This window comes from Aedes aegypti, chromosome 3 (genome assembly GCF_002204515.2).
Source record: "Aedes aegypti strain LVP_AGWG chromosome 3, AaegL5.0 Primary Assembly, whole genome shotgun sequence".
Classification (NCBI taxonomy): domain Eukaryota; kingdom Metazoa; phylum Arthropoda; class Insecta; order Diptera; family Culicidae; genus Aedes; species Aedes aegypti.
The window spans coordinates 135,061,251-135,080,611 of record NC_035109.1 but is presented as its reverse complement, the minus strand read 5'-3'; the positions used below and the strand labels follow the sequence as shown (position 1 = coordinate 135,080,611).

Sequence of the window (19,361 nt, the reverse complement as noted above, 5' to 3'; positions counted from 1 at the left end):
TGGAAATGGTTCTCGAAAATAATCCGACCAGCACAAGACGACGTGGTGCGCAGCGAGCAAGATGGGTCGATCAATTGAGGACGATCTGTAAACCCTTTGCAGAATGGAGATGTCTCCTACATACAGCCTTAGCCAGACTGTTCCCCGCGCGGGGAGGACGAAAGACTTCAGGTTTCAGATCTCCACAAGGTATAAAGAGAGATTGCGTGTTTCAGAACCACTGAAGTGAGATGCCGATAAACTCAGTACTGAGAAGATGGCGAAAAGTGAAAGAATACGATGGATCATGTTTTATGAGTACTAGACAGTATCTCCGTATGGTACAAGAAGGCGTGGGGCGCAGTGAGCAAAATGGGTCAATCTGAAATTGAAAGATATTCCTGAGCTTTTTGGAGCAAAGGTCTTCACCATTGCTTTAAAAAGCTCAGAAATATCCTGGAAGCGTAGTTGAAATCAAGTCTTGATACAAAATAATTACATAAGCATGCGTGAGTATGATCCTAATCTTAGAGAGTTCACTGGATACGGTAGTAGATTTGAAAGCCTGTTTTTATCGGAGTTCTTAGATATTGTTTCAGTCGTTGGGCTGAAATATTGACAATGCAGTTGTATGAAACTTTATGAATATATCCTAATTCATGAACTTTGAGAGATAACTGGTTACGTTTGTAGATGCAGAGACTTTCTCAAAAGATCAAATACTGTTTGGCCTTGAATAACCATTGAACTCAAACACCGCTAGCGCATGACGGCTCACCCTACTATGGTGTCCGAAAGAACTTGAAACTATTGAGAACCAGAGCTACAGGTTCAAAGCCCTGATAAAGGAGGATGGTTGTGATGGCTATGACCGTGGTCATCATGTAAAGAACAAACGGACAATGCTGCACGTGTCAGCACCGGGAGGCAGCCCCTCTAGCACGATGTCGTTGCGCAACCCTGGTTAGGTGGCCTATCGAAGATCTGTGTGTTGAGAATGAAGGGCAAATTATTCAACTACAGCCTGATCAGCATATATGCGCCAACGAGCGATATGCCCGATGACATGAAGGATGAGTTGTATGAGAGCCTAAATAAGGCCTACGGAGAGTGCCCAAATCAAGATGTCAAGATAGTCATCGGCGACGAAAATGCGCAGATTGGGAAAGAAGATTTCTTCCGACCCGTCAGCCTCCATTCCGTTACCAATAACAATGGCCTGCGACTAGTAACCTTTGCTGCTGCTAGAGGTATGGCAATCAGTAGTACCTACTTCGCACACCCGAGTGGCGATACCTGCTCCCAAATAGGGGAAGTGGTGGTAAAATGAACAGGGGTGGTAAAATGAACACCGTGACTTTTACCGAGAAAACACAAATTTCGATGATTTTTTATCATACACGGACGATTTAGAGCATAAATCTAAGTGTTCGAGTTGATACGTAGGACAATTGAAGTGAAAATATCAACGAAAACTAAGATTTTAGAAAATCACGTTTGAAAATTAGAACTGGCGTAACTTTTAGCTCGGAAGACTTGAGGTTTTTCAGTGAGGTGAATATCGTTATGATATAATGTCAAATCTGATACCTTTAGAATTCTTTTTGAATGGGTTACCATCTTTAATGAATGTATTTTCGGTGGGGCAATGAAAATTTTCAGAAATATTTGTTTTGCTCACGTTTTTTGCATGGTGTTCATTTTACCACACACAGCTGTTCATTTTACCCACATAGTGCAGGTAAAATGAACATTTGCATCGCTTTTTGATAGCGATGAAAATATGTGAAAATTTATCTATTTTAGTTTGAATCCATGTCGCTGCTATAGATTACATCCCTATTTTTGATATTGTACGAAAGAACTGTACAAATTCCTCGATTTTCTATCAGAAACAAGACGATTTCCTTAAGGTGTTCATTTTACCACCCCTTCCCCTAGACCATGTGCTGGTTGCAGTGATGCATTTGAACGCGTTCAGTTCGCGTTCCAGTTCAGTTTATTGAACGGGGGATCAAGTAGGCTTGCTCATTGTTCAGTTCAAAAAGTTGAACCCTCGAGAGCAGAAAAGTGAACGCAGATTGTTTTGACACATTTCACGCCATCTCATCATGCTAATGTTGATTTTAAGGTGCTCAAAGTAAGAAAAAACACATTTATTTATGATAAAATTGAATGTATCATCAATTCAAGAAATGTTTCTCAGGTAAAACATTAAATTCATGCTTCAATTACAATTGTAATGATTTGCGATCTGAACGGGTCGTTCGAGAGCAGCGGCATGCTCTGGCTCGAGAGTTCAAAGTTTACTGTGTTCTCGTGCAAAAATTGAACTTGCTCCGTTCATTTTTGGCTCGCGTTCAGTTCAAAATGCATCACTGGCTGGTTGATGGGCGACATTTCTCAGATGTTATGAATGTCAGGACCTTCCGAGGCCCTAACATCGACTCGAATCATTATCTAGTTACAGCTAAAATTCGGGGCCGGTTATCCAGCGCCACGACGCCAGCAGATAGACTAGCAGTTGGGAATAATCAACGTTTCTGGAGATGTAGACAGCCTGTGCACGGGTAGAAATCAGAATTCAAAAACAAGATTATGACTCATGATATCATGATTCCAGCGCGTTTTCGTCTTATGAAAATACACCATGATTTGGACTCATGATATCATGAGTCAGATTGCCGTAACGCAACACACGCGTTAGGTTTTTGTAGCTGATTGCTCGGAATCATGATTCAAATGCCAAAAATGCTGAGTCTCGCATCCGTTCATGATCGACAAAATAAAAAAAAAAAGTTAAAAATAGCATACATTGAGTTTCGAGCCAAGAACCTTCCGATTGCAAGCCACGTACTCTACCACTCAACCGCTTCGTCATCTTGAATTAAGAGTGGTCGATACGAATGAGATGAAGCAAAGTGCGCCGCTTAGTGTTTTCACACTTGATGTTATGCTTATGAGGAATCATGATTATGACTCCAGGAACCATGATTTGTGATCGTGATATTATGACCTAACCAATTTATGAATTTCATGATTTGTAAATCATGGTGTGGGGATCAGATTTTTATCCGTGTGGGACCCTGTCTATGACACTGTGACCACAACGGCGCGGGAAGTGATTGGCACTGGTCAACGACGAAGACGAAACGACTGGTTCGATGAAGAGTGCCAGAGAGTGACAGACATGAAGAATATCGTTCGAAGCCGTATGCTTGTGGCTGGTACCGCACAGAACAGAGAGCGGTACAGGGCAGCGATAGCCGAAGAAAAGCGAATCCAATGCAGAAAGAAAAGGCAGCACGGAGAAAGTATGGTATTTGAAGCTCAAGATATTATGAACGGGAACGATATGCGGAGATTTTATGCAACAATCAATGGTGCGCCGTACAATACCGTAGAAAGGAATTTATTGACCGATAAAACAGCGTTGGCTGCCAGATAGAATGAACACTTTCAGCAGTTTACCAACAGCGAAAATGGAAATGTAGCGAAAAACAGGGTGAATATTGACGAAGACGGCCAAGCTGTAAACCCAACGACCATAGGAGAGGTTAAAAAGGATGTCAGTGAGCTGAAAACTGTTAAACTGCTGGGAAGAATGAGATCCTGATCGAGCTTCTCAATCACGGAAGTGAGGAACTTTACCAGTCGATCCACCGAGTTATTCTGATGGTATAGGAGGACGAAGAAATGCCCAACGGTTGGTTGCATGGCTCCATACGCCCAATCTACAAGAAAGGGCATAGACTGGAGTGGGCCAATGACAGAGGGATTATCCTGCTGAATTTGGTATAAAAAATACTGTCACACATCCTGTTTAACAGACTGAGACCGCTCGAGAAGTCATTTGTCGGTGAATACCAAGCTGGATCGCTAGACAATGGACCAGATGTTCACATTACGAATGATCTTAAATAAATTTCGGGAGTATAATTTTCAGGCTAACCACCTGTTTATTGATTTCAAGGCAGCGTACGATTTAGTGGAAAAAGAAGAGCTGTGGCCAGTGAATCAAATTGTCATCAAAACAGATACAAAACAAACAACAAAGCACGCTCGCTCACAACCGTTTGTCCCAACTGTTGCGGATAGGGATACAATCAGAATCTAAATTGTCATGACAATCACAGAGCGCAACATTGTTACAACCTTTTCAACTTCAGTTATTTTAAACACAAAATCAAATTTGTTTTATGGATGCTGTTCGGTAATGTGTCAATGTTTACCAACATGGAGAAAGTTCTCGAAAATTGCAATGCTAAGCCCAGAAAATCGTTGCACACGTGGTGATCGATCATTGTCATATTCTGTTCAAGTGATGATAAACTAATGTTGCGGAATGAAATTGTTGCAACAAGAATAGAAGATGACAATGTCTTTGTTGCTGCGTATTGGGTGACAATTGATTCACTGGCTGTGGCACATATCGTCAGAACAAAATTTTCCGGCGATACTAATCAGGCTGAATCGTGCAACGCTGGGTGGTTTGAAATCAAGTGTTCGGGTTGCAAATGAGATGTCTTACCATTAATTCTAGCGAAATGAAGTACATGGTTGCAGGTAGAGATAGAAGTAGGCTTAGTGGAGCTGGTGCTCTGGAAGTGTTTGATGGGGATATAATTTGGAGTTGTTAAGGAGTTTGTTAACCTTGGAAAACTTGTAACATGTGACTATGACGTTTCTAACGAAGTGAAAAGACGAATTGCGTGCTGCTAATAGGACCTTTTACGGTTTACGTAACCAGCTTAAAAAAATCGACCTGTATAAAACATTGATTCTTTCGGTGACTTTACGGGCACGAAGTATGTACGTTAAAAGCGGCAGACCGGAAAGCCTTTGTTGTTTTTGAGTGCTGCGACAATACTCGGTGGGAAACTAGAAAATGGTGTGTGGCACATGTATGAATCACGAGTTGTATCAACTATATAAAGATGCGAATATTATTATGCGTGTGATATACGGCAAACTTCAGTGGGCTGGTCACTTAGTGCGAATGGCGGAAGAAAGAATTGCGAAAATAATATTAAGCAGGTAAACAGGTAGAAATCGGCGACTTCGTGGAAGACCATTAATACGCTGGTTGTGCGCAGTGGAAAAGGACCTGGCAGCAACTGAAAAGGACGTTCGCAGCAACTGGAGAAGTATCGTTCAAGACTGACGAAGATGGAGCTCTATTATACGCCCGGCAATGGCGCTGTAGCCTTCAAGGTTTCAAGGTAGGTACGTTGTCACGTTTTAGCTCCGACACACTACAATACCAAAATACGTTAACTAGCATAAACAGAAGTCTTGTCTTACAAGTATACTTGTTCATCTTTTCAATATTACTTAAAGCAATATAAATTTAAAAATAAAAATATAAAATATTCCAAAAACGAGATTCCCATTTACGTAAAACTAATAATCCCCTACACTCTCATCGGTTCAATTTATCTTTAGCTATACACTACCCGCCATAAGTATGGAATCGCATCATCTAGTATTGCAACACCTCAATTGAATATTGCAGCACCCCAAAAAGTTTAGCATCACCCGTAAGCTATTACACTAATGACGCAATATCTTGGAAACCTTACTTTCTAGAAAGCTGCGGTCTTCAGCAAAGTTGTTCAGAAGCCTTACGGCGTTCATCAGCTGAAATTTTTAATGCGCCATTTTGCCGCTACGTGGCGCTAGTGTGCATGTAATTTGGTCATATTTTAGACGGCTCTAGCTCATGAACCTGACAACTTAGAATGTTCGTGTTTTCAGCAAAGTTGGTCAGAAGCTTAAAAGCAATGTGAGGCAGTACTCATTGGTTAGCAATTTTGCCACTACGTTGCGCTAGTGTGCATGTAAATTGGTCATATTTTAGATGGCTCTAGCTCATGAACCTGACCACTTAGAATGTTCGTGTCTTCAGCAAAGTTGTTCAGAAGCTTAAAAGCAATGTGAAACAGCACTGATTGGTTAGCAATTTTGCCGCTACGTGGCGCTAGTGTGCATGTAAATTGGTCATATTTTAGACGGCTCTAACTCATAAACCTGACCACTTAGAATGTTCGTGTCTTCAGCAAAGTTGGTCAGAAGCTTAAAAGCAATCTGAGGCAGCACTGATTGGTTAGCAATTTTGCCGCTACGTGGCGCTAGTGTGCATGTCATTTGATCATATTCTAGCAGGCTCTAGCTCATGAACCTGACAACTTAGAATGCTCGTGTTTTCAACAAAGTTGTTCAGAAGCTTAAAAGCAATGTGAAACAGCACTGATTGGTTAGCAATTTTGCCGCTACGTGGCGCAAGTGTGCATGTAAATTGGTCATATTTCAGACGGCTCTAGCTCATGAACCTGACCATTTAGAATGTTCGTGTCTTCAGCAAAGTTGTTCAGAAGCTTAAAAGCAATCTGAGGCACCACTGATTGGTTAGCAATTTTGCCGCTACGTGGCGCTAGTGTGCATGTAAATTGGTCATTTTTTTAGACGGCTCTAACTCATGAACCTGACCACTTAGAATGTTCGTGTCTTCAGCAAAGTTGGTCAGAAGCTCAAAAGCAATCAGAGGCAGCACTGATATGTTAGCAATTTTGCCGCTACGTGGCGCTAGTGTGCATGTAAATTGGTCATATTTTAGACGGCTCTGGCTCATGAACCTGACCACTTAGAATGTTCGTGTCTTCAGCAAAGTTGTTCAGAAGCTTAAAAGCAATGTGAAACAGCACTTATTGGTTAGCAATTTTGCCGCTACGTGGCGCTAGTGTGCATGTAAATTGGCCATATTTTAAACGGCTATAGCTCATGAACCTGACAACTTAGAATGTTCGTGTCTTCAGCAAAGTTGTTCAGAAGCTTAAAAGCAATGTGAAACAGCACTGATTGGTTAGCAATTTTGCCGCTACGTGGCGCTAGCGTACAGCTGAGAGAGGAGACAGCTCACTGACAGTTGGCATGTTTTCTTGATCTCTTAGACTTCTTTCTTTAGTTCTTGGGTTGTGCACAACGGTCTAATGATCTTATTTTGGTTAAAATCATTCACTCATTGTTGTTCACCGTGAAAAAGGTATGAATAAAAAAATCAATAGCAGTTTGCCAACACACGACTATATTTAAGTATTCAACTTTTTAAAATGTGCAGTCATCGAAAAACACCTAGAAAGTTTAATTACCTTTACCTAAATTCTAACGGTATTTTACGCTTTGCTCTTCAAATGTGTGGTTTTCCAATGTCAGTTTATGACAGGTTCCCTTGTCTTTTGGGAGCTCGCAATCTAAGCCATCTGTTTCCTCTCTCTCAGATGTGCAGGTGGAATTGGTTATATTTTCGCAGGCTCTAGCACATGATCTTGACCACCTAAAATGTTCGTATCTCCAGCAAATATTTAGAAGAAGGCATTCTTACGAACCTGTTTACTTAGACAAAATTCAAAACCTTATGGAATATAATACAGTGAGGACCCGATTTTGTCAGCCCCTCGATGAATTTTAGGCTGACAAAATGGGGAACCTGACAAAATCGGGTCATTTTATTATGTTCCTGTTTTTAAAAATTTCTACGTGGTAATGATTGCTTGTGAACCGCGTCAAGAACTTGCATGGACTTTTAAGAGTTCATTAAAAAAATGCGTAACGCAAAATTTGTCAATTTTAGACCCCCTTTCACCTCCACGTAACAACTTATGTATAGAAAATTTTTAATTTTTCTTTGCACCGTAACAAACCCTCCCTCCCCTGTTGCGTTACGTAATATTTGAACGGTCCCTAAGGGGTCGATGACCATTGGCGTAGCCAGGTTTTTTCATCAGTGGGGTGGGGGGGGTGCCTTGAGAAGATCGATTCTTAACATTTCATTCACGAGCCGTCTAAAATATGACCAATTTACATGCACACTAGCGCCACGTAGCGGCAAAATTGCTAACATATCAGTGCTGCCTCTGATTGCTTTTGAGCTTCTGACCAACTTTGCTGAAGACACGAACATTCTAAGTGGTCAGGTTCATGAGTTAGAGCCGTCTGAAATATGACCAATTTACATGCACACTAGCGCCACGTAGCGGCAAAATTGCTAACCAATCAGTGCTGCCTCAAATTGCTTTTAAGCTTCTGAACAACTTTGCTGAAGACACGAACATTCTAAGTGGTCAGGTTCATGAGTTAGAGCCGTCTGAAATACGACCAATTTACATGCACACTAGCGCCACGTAGCGGCAAAATTGCTAACCAATCAGTGCTGTTTCACATTGCTTTTAAGCTTCTGAACAACTTTGCTGAAGACACGAACATTCTAAGTGGTCAGGTTCATGAGCCAGAGCCGTCTAAAATATGACCAATTTACATGCACACTAGCGCCACGTAGCGGCAAAATTGCTAACCAATCAGTGCTGCCTTAGATTGCTTTTAAACTTCTGACCAACTTTGCTGAAGACACGAACATTCTAAGTGGTCAGGTTCATGAGCTAGAGCCGTCTAAAATATGACCAATTTACACGCACACTAGCGCCACGTAGCGGCAAAATTGCTAACCAATCAGTGCTGTTTCACATTGCTTTTAAGCTTCTGAACAACTTTGCTGAAGACACGAACATTCTAAGTTGTCAGGTTCATGAGCTATAGCCGTTTAAAATATGGCCAATTTACATGCACACTAGCGCCACGTAGCGGCAAAATTGCTAACCAATAAGTGCTGTTTCACATTGCTTTTAAGCTTCTGAACAACTTTGCTGAAGACACGAACATTCTAAGTGGTCAGGTTCATGAGCCAGAGCCGTCTAAAATATGACCAATTTACATGCACACTAGCGCCACGTAGCGGCAAAATGGCGCATTAAAAATTTCAGCTGATGAACGCCGTAAGGCTTCTGAACAACTTTGCTGAAGACCGCAGCTTTCTAGAAAGTAAGGTTTCCAAGATAGTGCGTCATTAGTGTAATAGCTTACGGGTGATGCTAAACTTTTTGGGGGGTGCTGCAATATTCAATTGAGGTGTTGCAATACTAGATGATGCGATTCCATACTTATGGCGGGTAGTGTATGTGTCTTAGTCAGTTTTCAATGTCGATCGCATTCAACGGAAATCGTTAGAAACTCCACATTTCACAGTCGATCACTGTTACCTAGGCAGAGTCGAACGGTTGCTCCCAATCAACTGCTTGAGCTCGTTAAAAGTATCCTTTACGTGAGTCCACTTGCAACGGCTTTGGCAAAACAGCAGTGGGTTGGTGGATGGTAATTGCAAGTGCACGACGCGTGAGGATCAGACAGGGGAAAGGCGAGTGCCGCAGGCGTGCGAGAAAAAGTTGAAACAATGTTTCATGGGTTAGTATTTGCAGTTACGGTTGAGTGGGAGATGTTAGTTATTAGCGCTTCTGATACGGTCAGAACAAGATCTACCGTAAAATGGGGCGAATAGAAACACTTTCCGACATGTTTGAATGTGTACAACTTAAACCGTGTGGATAAAATCCAATTTTATTAGTCTTAAATATGGGTCGCGTCTTCCTTTACTAAGACCCCAATCGCTGTTAAAAAATAAAAATTATATCGTACAAATATTTATGAAAATGTTGTATGTTTCTATTCACCCCGCAATGGGGCGAATAGAAACATTGTTCAGTAAATATCAATACTTTTTTAATTTAAATGGGAAAATAAACACATTTTTAACTGCATCTTGAAGAAATATCAACATGTATTTACTTAGTGAAGAAAAAAATTAAAATTGTTGAAACCAAGTTCAATTTTAGATCATTTTTGAAATCAGCCAAAATGGCGGATGTTTCAAGCTATCAAAAATGATTGAGATTTCAATATTTTCTTCTCAAATTTTTAATGAGAAATGTAGCAAAATTTTTAGTTTGAAAATAGTTTAGCGATACTCTGTTGTTATTGAACTAATGAAAAAAAAATATTTCTGTGGGTTTCTAAAGTATATCATTGCATAATAGTCGCATTTTTAACTAAAGGTCGCTTTGTTTCTATTCGCCCCACTTTTTCTATTCGCCCCGTTTTACGGTACTTACACGAAATCGTTCCATGTGTTGGCACATATGGCATCGTGCTTGCAGGGTTGAGTTCGGCACAGATCATCCGTGACGACACCTTCCAGGACCGAGGTACGATCGATGGTAACTTCTCCGAAAGGTGGTGGCAGAACCAATCCTTCTTCGTTCAGCGGATACAGTTCGACGATCATTGCATGCGACCCGTTCGAAACCTGAACATCCTGAATGATTCCCTTAAATGGTGTTTTCTCTGATTCGTCCTTGTACAAGCTGTATATGGAATCGGCATATGGCGGAGGTCCTCCCAGGTACAAGACCTGAGCATTCAGTTGTCCGGACGAGGAGAGTGTCTTTCGGAAGTATTCGGTTCCATTCAGCTTGACCTGCACTAGTGTCGAGTTCCGAATGACTTCTATCAAGTGTAGATACCCATTGTCTAGCTTGTTACCGCCCACTGTGTACCCTTCTGGAGTGTCGTTGAAAATCATTCGCACCAACAATTCACCTTTTGATAAGTAAGCGGCCACGTAGGAATCATCTCCTGGTGTACTGTTCATGTTTGGATCACTTCCTAGATAGAATACCGTTCCTGCTGCTTGTCGGGTTCGAATGAACATCGAAATATCCAAAACGGATCGTATCGCTCTACGAGCTGTATCACTCACGATAACCTTAACGGCCGATCTAGTGGTGTTTTCGTGTCCGAAGGTTGCTGCTGTGATATTGTATTTACAGGTGTGTCCAAGATGCGGTCGCTGACAGCTACAGGAGAATGTGTGCCATAAATCGGTACAAAGACCATTGGAGTTGCAAGGGTTCGGTTCACACTGAGGAGTTCTCGGACAACCCGTATCGATGTTATGAAGTGTTGTGAATTCTTGCTCTCTACCAGGTAAAACCCACTGGCCGTTAATCACAACGTCTTCCATGCAACCGACGAAGCTTGAAACTGCCCTAGCTATGTGTTTTAGATAAGGTTGAGCAAGTGTAGGGGTGGTACCTCCTAGATATGTGATTGGAAAGGAAGTGTTGCTGCCATTGGTTCCTTCATAAGAGTTGATTGGGTAGATCGTTTGCTCTTCGTTGGCGGATAGAACCAAGTGGGACGAATTGATTGCAACGAACACTTTCTGCCATTTACTGTCGTTAAGTCCAGATCCAATGAAGACACCTTCCCACCTATTCAGCAAAGCTGAATGCAAGTTCAGTCGACCGTTGTTAAGAACCAAAATGTATGAGGTAGCTCCGTTACCAAAAGCCAGAATTCCATTTGGCAAAGTTGTCTTAAATCTTAATTGTATATCGTAGCCTTCATCTCGAGAAGTGTTAACGATTAGTAAACTGCTAGCTGCCAAGGACATTGTCGTTACCGTATCGCAAGTCATTCCCTGGAAACCTTGTTTGCAGGAGCAGTTGAATTTGTGCTGAGTCTCGTTCTCCAAGTAAGGTATGCAACCTCCTCCGTTCAAACACGGTTCGTTAACGCAACCCGTCAGTCTAACCGAACAATTTTTCCCACCCCACAATTCATCACAGTCACAGTTGTAGTTGTTGCGTCCATCCATGCACGTTCCATGGACGCACGGTTTGTACTTCAAGCACTCGTCGATGTCCGTTTCACAGTGTGCTCCTTCGAAGCCTGGTTCACAATCGCACGTATAGTTACCAATCCCATCAACACAGACACCGTTCTTGCAAGGACTACTGTCGCACTCGTTGATATTGATTTCACAGTTCTTGCCCACCGTACCAGGAACGCAGATGCACTCGTATCCGCTAGCATTTTCGAACGAAAACTGCTGCGAGAATATGGCCGGCAGATTCTTGGGATAGTTGTTCAGATAGTACAGCGTAACGTTCGATCGCTGCAAGCACTTTCCGGAGTGCTGGCACGGATTGGATTCGCACTCATCGATGTCCTCTTCGCAGTTTTTACCAGTGTAGCCCGGATAGCACTTGCACTGGTAGTCGTTTATCTTATCTACACACTGAGCACCGTTGGAGCACGGGTTCGAATCACACTCGTTGATGTTGTGCTGGCAGTACGATCCCGAGAAGCCGGTCTGGTTGCAATCGCACAGGAAGCCTCCCAGCTGATCGATACAGCGGCCTCCGTTTTGGCAAGGTGCGGACTGTGTGTAGGAAAGAAGGAAAGATGTTGTTAGCTTGAAGTGTGAAATGACGAGGAACTATGAAATAAAAATTGGAATCCTATGTTATAATACAATAATATAAATGTAGATATTGAGTGCTTCACGATGGCCAAAGTAATCGAGTTTGTGTTTCTAGCGTCGCCGGAGTGTTATTTATGTGTGCATTAAATATGTTGAAAGAAGCTTATGACTGCTCAATCAAGGATGGATGATCAAATTGATGAGCTCGTTTCATGCTTTCATTCTAAATTTATAATTTATTATGAAGCACATTTTTATCGTGACAACGGTAGAAATGTTACTGTCATGTATTTATTCACAAAATATGAATGGTTCGTCACTAAAAGTGTCGACATAAACTCTTGTTAATATTACATGTTCACGTTGTCTTCAGAGAATGAAAGGTGGTTTTTCTAACTGCACAGTTCGAACGAAACGTGTAATTTTTTGGGATGCACATACTTGGCGCGGGGAATATCATGGTGTTTTACACGATATGTCATGTAGTCTTAAATTATATGTCAGCAGTATCCTGAGTAATTACATTACATGTAACCCATTTTTACACGATTTCAGACATAAATTTACATGACGTGTAATCTTCATTATTTTTAACAGTGTGAGGTTGCATGAATCACATCACTAACCAAGGTGAATTCAGATCATGTAGCTTTTGAACTCTCCCCACTAACAAGCCGTGGAGGTGCACAGGTGATCTTGGTCTCTAGTAACAATGGATATCACTCATTATCGTCCTTTCCCTGGTGGAAATAAGGATGTGGCCGATTTATAATGGATTTTTTGGTTTTAAATTATTTGGATTTCTTGATATTAGACATTGAAGATGGAAAACTACTCACAATCCACATCTGTTGATTGCTTGTAAAAATAAATGTAAAAAATATCACTATATTCTATATATGTAGGGTAAAACCCATTAAATTTTTAACTTCATCGGTTCACTGAAACTGGAGATTTGCTTCTGCAATGTTTTGATGATAATTGTTAGAGTGAGGCGAAAGATAGGGAAAATAACACGGTCTTCCGTGTCACCTTAATGTAACGATCATACCTCAGGTTCTGCTAGGTAAGTGAAGTTTCGAAAGATTTTATTTGAACAAAGCTCAAGAATATACCGGAATTTGTAGCGCAAACCTTGTTAGATGGCCTACTTATTGTAGACATTTCACAAACCAAGAAAGGTAAAAGTATAAATAAACCGAATGTAATTTACAGCATCAGATCTGGCATTGATTTTTTTTTTTAATAAATTGTGCGCTCTTCAAGTACAATCTTGATCATCATATATGCGCCAATATAGGAGTGAACTTTTGGGGGAAGCGAAGCAGTTTTTTTCATCTTAATAATTTTTCAGAGTATCATTTCGCCCCTCAACACTTCTGGCAACAAAAATTAAAAAAAAAACAAATACCCAATCGTGTGCATTTGAATATCGTTTTGAAATCCCTCAATGAATTGGTACTGTTACCATTAAAAACATTAGTCACTTTCCTGACCCTATAGATAATTTGGTATTTCTACCAATGAATTACCATTGTAATGTCGCAATAGTTTTTAAAGTGCGAAAACGCGAATCGAATTGCGCGGTTGCTTCAAAGTAAGTCGGTGTCTTCAGTAGACTGCAAATTTTGAGCTCAATGTGGTTTTTAAATGTTGAATTACAAAGAGAAAATGTCGTAAATAGTCTCATGTGGCACTGAAAAACATTATTGTTAACCATAGGCTCTTACATGCCTGCAAGAATTTTTCAACTTTTAACTCTTAGTATAATGAGTTAAAACTGAATCTTAAATACAATCCATGCATTCAAGTTATCCTAGCAAAATCGCAGAAATAATTATTGCTCCAAGTATTCACTGTGAGAAGATTGAAAATGTTCTAATGAACTTTCACAAACAGTAATCGTAATTAGTTGTATTTTTTTTTCTATCTTTATTAACGAGATTTTTAGCCCTGGGCTAGTTCATCTCGGGACCAACGGCTTTACTTCCCTTCCGAAGGAAGTCGTCACTACTGAAATTTTTAGTGACTATCTCGGGGATGGGATTCGATCCCAGGTCCTTGGCGTGAGAGGCGTGTGTTCTAACCCCTACACCAGGTTCGTCCCCTTTAGTTGTATTCATAATACAATTTATTTCGGAATTTTTCGGAATGTGACTCAAACAAAAAAACTTCAATCATTTCTATTTCGACAATATTTCCATGAAGTTGGCATATCTGTGCGTCAATAAGACATGTGTGGTATTAAGACATGGAGAATAAGGTTTATGCGAGGCTAAATATGGTACAGTAGAGTGATGCAAATTTTAAAATGTTGGCTCCTTTATGCTTAAACGATTTATATTATGGTAAATAGCATCCTTCCAAAGATTGAAATGATTCGGAAGAAATTTGACTGTGCACAAGCCATTTGAAGTTTATATGGAGATTACTATGAAAAACGCCAACTTTTTGTGTTCAGGCCTCTATCTCTTCGACATAATATTTGATGGAAAAGTGAAAAAAATCTTTTCTCATCTGAAATTTTTTCAGCTACAACTTTGCTGAAGATCACATTTTGATAGGACTTAAGGACAAATTGCTATTCTTAATCATAAACTGGATTTGCATTTTGCATGCTTAACCAACTGCTCGGCAGGCAACAGTGGTGCTTCTGGCGGGTAGAATAGATCAAAGTAATCCAGCTACTATGTTCTACAGCAAAACAGCAGTGTTGCTCTGAAAGTAATTGAATGATCATCTCAGCATGATTTAGACTTTGTTATCACTAATCACAAATTATCCTTACGTCTTATCAAAATGTGGTCATCGGCAAAGTTGTAGCTGGGAAGATTTCACATGAGTATGTTCATTTTTCCATAAATTATTATTACGAGCAGTTAGAGGACTGAACACAAAAGGTTGGTATTTTCCATAGTAATTTCCATAGAAACTTCAAATGGCCTGTGCACAACGAAATTTCTTCCAAATCACTTCAAATTTTGGGAGAATGATTTTTATTATAATTGCCACCGTTTAAGCATAGGGTAGCAAACATTTCAAAATTTGCTTCAGTCTAATGGTACAGCTACTCTCCTATCTACGACGTACTTCATTTAAGTAGCGTTTATTTATTACGTAATGCTTAAATTGGATATCTTAGACCCTCTACCCCGTCTTAATACAAGTACTTCCGGGATGTTCAGGAGCCGATTCCAGGACCCTGAAGAAGGACATGTATCCGATGATTGTAAACCATATTATGCGATACATCAATATTTGAAAAATGAGCCGGCAGCATAATATGATACAAATTGAGTACTTGCATTATACTGCTACTGCACGGGTCATTTACAATTACTTGCGGGATCTGTTCGGAATCGTACGTAATAGTTGATCTTATGGCGAAGTAGGCCGTCATTGGAATTTGTACGTTTGTCGTTGATGATTGTTGCCAATTCATCTCACGGTTTCGAATCAAAGAAAATCAGTTGGTTTTGCACTGACACAGCTGAAAAAGTATCAGCATACTTTATGCATGTTAGCGCGTATAAGGATACTTTTTAAGGTCAATATAAACTATCAAGACTGAGTTTTATCACTTTGAAATGCAAGCTGAAAAGCCATCATTGTTGCCAAAACGAATGATGGGCTACTTAGCCTTATGTTACGATGAAATATTAGTTGGAGTTTGCATCGGATTGATGTCCTTCTCCAAGGACCTGGAGTCGAGCCCAGAACATTCCGAAACAATGCCACGAAGCAACCGTCGACATGTTGCAAGAAATTATTCAATATGCATCATATCATATTCCCGGAGAAAAATCTTCTTATCTCACAGAACGACGGAAATATGGAAACGACCGTCCGACTGGGGTTCCCAGTGCAGGTCACGAAACTTGAACAGTGTTGTGGTGCTGTGTCATTGTTTTTAATGTTCATTTTCAAAAGCTATCATTATTGTAGCCAAGATTGAGGGTTCCTGAGAAATCCGAAAAACAGATTCACGCTCAATGGCCGCCTGGTGGCAACATTTTGAATCAATTTATTCAATTGATTCTTAACATCTTGTCGAAAATGCCATCTTTCTAAATGAACAGACTCCTGAGTTATCTCCAAAATAATAGTAAAAGTTTCATGCACAGTGGTCCCACCTAGCGGTCAAATTCCGAATTAAATGAGGTACGATTAGATAGCGCTCCACCTCCAGAACAAATTTTCTAAAGACTCCATCCCAAGTAACCACTTACCCGCTAATTCACCTTTTTGGCCTTATAGCGCTGTTCTAAGGCTAATATAGGGCTTATCAGCTCTATAAAAGCCCTATATTAGCACGGAGGGAGAATTAAACTGCTATTTGGTTACTTGGGATGTTTCGAAATTATTTGAATTTTGAGATACAGTATTTTCTCGATTTTATCACTGCTCGTTGTAATATCGCTTCGTTATATCACTCTCGATTTTAACACGATTTTCTGTTCAATTTTATCACGCCACAATAATTTCATGAAGTTGATACATTTCACATTAAAAAATAACCCTAAACAATTCAATGTTGCTGAACAACGATCGGAAACGCGAGGCACGATGAATTTTCGTAGGCATCAAAACAGAATCTGCGAATAAACACAAACAACCGTTCGGGCGCTTCATTCGTTCGTGTTTCATTTTCGGATCGCTGTTTCTCCCGACGCTATCATCGGGTGATTTTCCATCGCTTGGTAATGTGAACGGTACGATCCACGCCGCCTGCTCTTCGCGAAGAACAGAAAAATATTCATTTCGATCATCTTCATGTGGGCTTGCAACAATCACGCTAAACTTGCTCCGCTCAAAAATGAGTGCCGAGCGCACAAAATTGACCTCTTTTCGTGCAGCACAGATTCTGTGCAAAGGGGCTGTACACAGTTTTGTGCAAACGGTGGTAAACAAAACTCAATGAGTGAATTGCGCACAGAGGAGGAACGCTTGGAATGCGGAATTCGTTTCCATTTTTGTTTTGCTTCTGAAAACATTAAAAAAAAACATACCAATTTTAAAGATTTTCAGAGATTTTTTCATTTGAATAGCCGAAGCGGAAGCAAATGGGGAAAAAACTTTCGCATTTGCGACCACCTTCCGGCTTTTCGCTAGAAAACATCTCAGAAAACTCCCCATCTTACCAACGGCCAACTGTTTGCTGCCACGCGGGATACCATTGACAGTTCCCTTTCCATCGATCTCGGACAGCCGAAGGCGAAAAGTCGGCAACTCACAGAATTAGTGCGACCTACTCAGAATTTTCACTCAGTCAGCCAGTTCTGCATTGGTTGCCTCATTCTGTGTAGTTTTAACACATGCGCTGCGTGGAGCTGGCTTAGCGTGGAGTGTTTGCTTGACTTTACGAGAAGAAGCAACCTTGCAATAAATCACGAGAATGAACAGCACGTGGATAAATGAATCCTACGAGGGGAGAGGCTTCGCGAACCACTTATCGGTGTGTTCATTTTGCTTCTTCGACGTTGCATCCGTTCGCTTTTTGCGATGCTCTTCGTGACGCAAAAATGAAAAATGAATTTTGGCGAATGTTGGATCGCGAAGATGCGTCGATCATTGTTCACGAAGAAGATCCATCGCAACCCTGACAATTATCATATATCTATTTGACTCATGTACTACGTGCTTTTCTTTTCATTCTCTCTATTTCTGAAACATAAATCTCAAATGTTGATAAAGATTATATAAGCATAAGCATAAGTTTAGATGACCGTACAATTCGTAGTTGCTCCGTTCTCCGTGATTGACCAGAACAATCGAAGTTGCACAGAGATTTAATGAATGGGGCTTGGGATTAGTTTACTATTCTCAATGGGCACAAATCGAGAGCTCAAATTTTAAAAGCTAATAACGGCACCGGCCACGTCCTTACGGTCATCGAGGAAGGGAAGGAATGTTAGTTAGACAACCGTTGTTACTAGAGACCGCGAGCACCTCTGCATCTCCATGGCTGCCATGGAAAAGATATTGGATTAGTGGGGTAAGGTAAAGATCTGCGAGTCACCAATGTTTGGTGATACGATCCATGATATAATCCCGCCCAATCGGATTCACGATACAATTCGCTCGCATTGTACGCCGAACAAGTGGTCATCACCCGCCCACGCAAGAGCAAGCGACGTGATCAATAAATCAAGTACTACTAACGATCCGCGGCGCTTCTTCAGTTCACTACGCGAACGATGCGCTGTCAAATCATAATCAAGTGGCTTCTTGAACCTATAATAATTATTATATAATGAACCAGATGTGTGAAATAGAAAAAAAGAAGTATTTATATGGTGCACATCCTCAAATGCTTGTTAAATGATCGTTAACATTCCAAATTCATATATAAAATTGATGCCATGCTTCTGAAATGGTACACGTTTCCAAGAAGTCATCCAGTGCTAAACAATATTGATTTGACAAATTCAATGGTTGAATAATGGAATTTGAAAAGATATTGACATTTTGCTTATTATACTTTTTGTGATTAGAAATGCCAATTTTTCAAACTTAGTCAAAAAATAATCCAAGGGTGCTGCAAATCATTTGAAAACGGCCTCTTTCTACACTTTTCTTGCACTTCAAGACCCATATAGACGCATCCCTGATCCATCCAAAATTTTTATTTTGTCGAACAGCGTAATTTACAAAAGTCCATTTTACGAGACGTTTTTGAACAGCTGAATGCTTATTTTATCAATGAAATTTTGACAGTAGGCGGTGTCGTAACATGTGAAAGTAACAGCAATATCATCAGTGTTGCCGTTTCGTAAAATGGACTATAGCTGGCACACTTGCCCCAATAAGTATAGATTTCGACCAAACAGGATTTCGTATGTAAAACTAAATACTTTTTTCGTTCAAATGCCATGCTATTTAGAAACAACGAAATCTTATAAAATTCCACTCAATTTTACAAAAATGTTTTAGGTGATTTTTTCATACAGCTGATATTAGGTAACATTGATCATATATGTAAACAACGTTCGGTAATATTGAAAATGTCGTTACTTACATAAATCATGGCCCCTGAAGCTCAGTGCGCATCGTACCTTCGTGCAGTGCGTACACGAATTCTCTCTGCTCTTGGAAGTTTTCTTAAAAACTACCTAAAGCAATAAAACAGTACTTTTCAGTGCTACAAAAACAGTACTTTTCAGTGCTAAAATTAAAAACGGTACTTTTCAGTGCTACTAAAACAGTACTTTTCAGTACTATTTTTTCT

At 40.4% G+C, this 19,361-nt stretch overlaps 1 protein-coding gene across 4 annotated transcripts in view; it reads right to left on the bottom strand.

Annotated features, from left to right (window-relative positions):
- Positions 1-19,361, bottom strand: part of LOC5571458 (protein crumbs) — a 173,790-nt gene that overhangs the window by 16,263 nt on the left and 138,166 nt on the right. For all 4 annotated transcript variants that reach the window (XM_021851101.1, XM_001659670.2, XM_021851102.1 and 1 more), the window contains one exon: positions 9,978-12,091. In XM_021851101.1, coding sequence (XP_021706793.1) covers positions 9,978-12,091 — 2,114 coding nt within the window. The remainder of the gene's footprint in view (positions 1-9,977; positions 12,092-19,361) is intronic.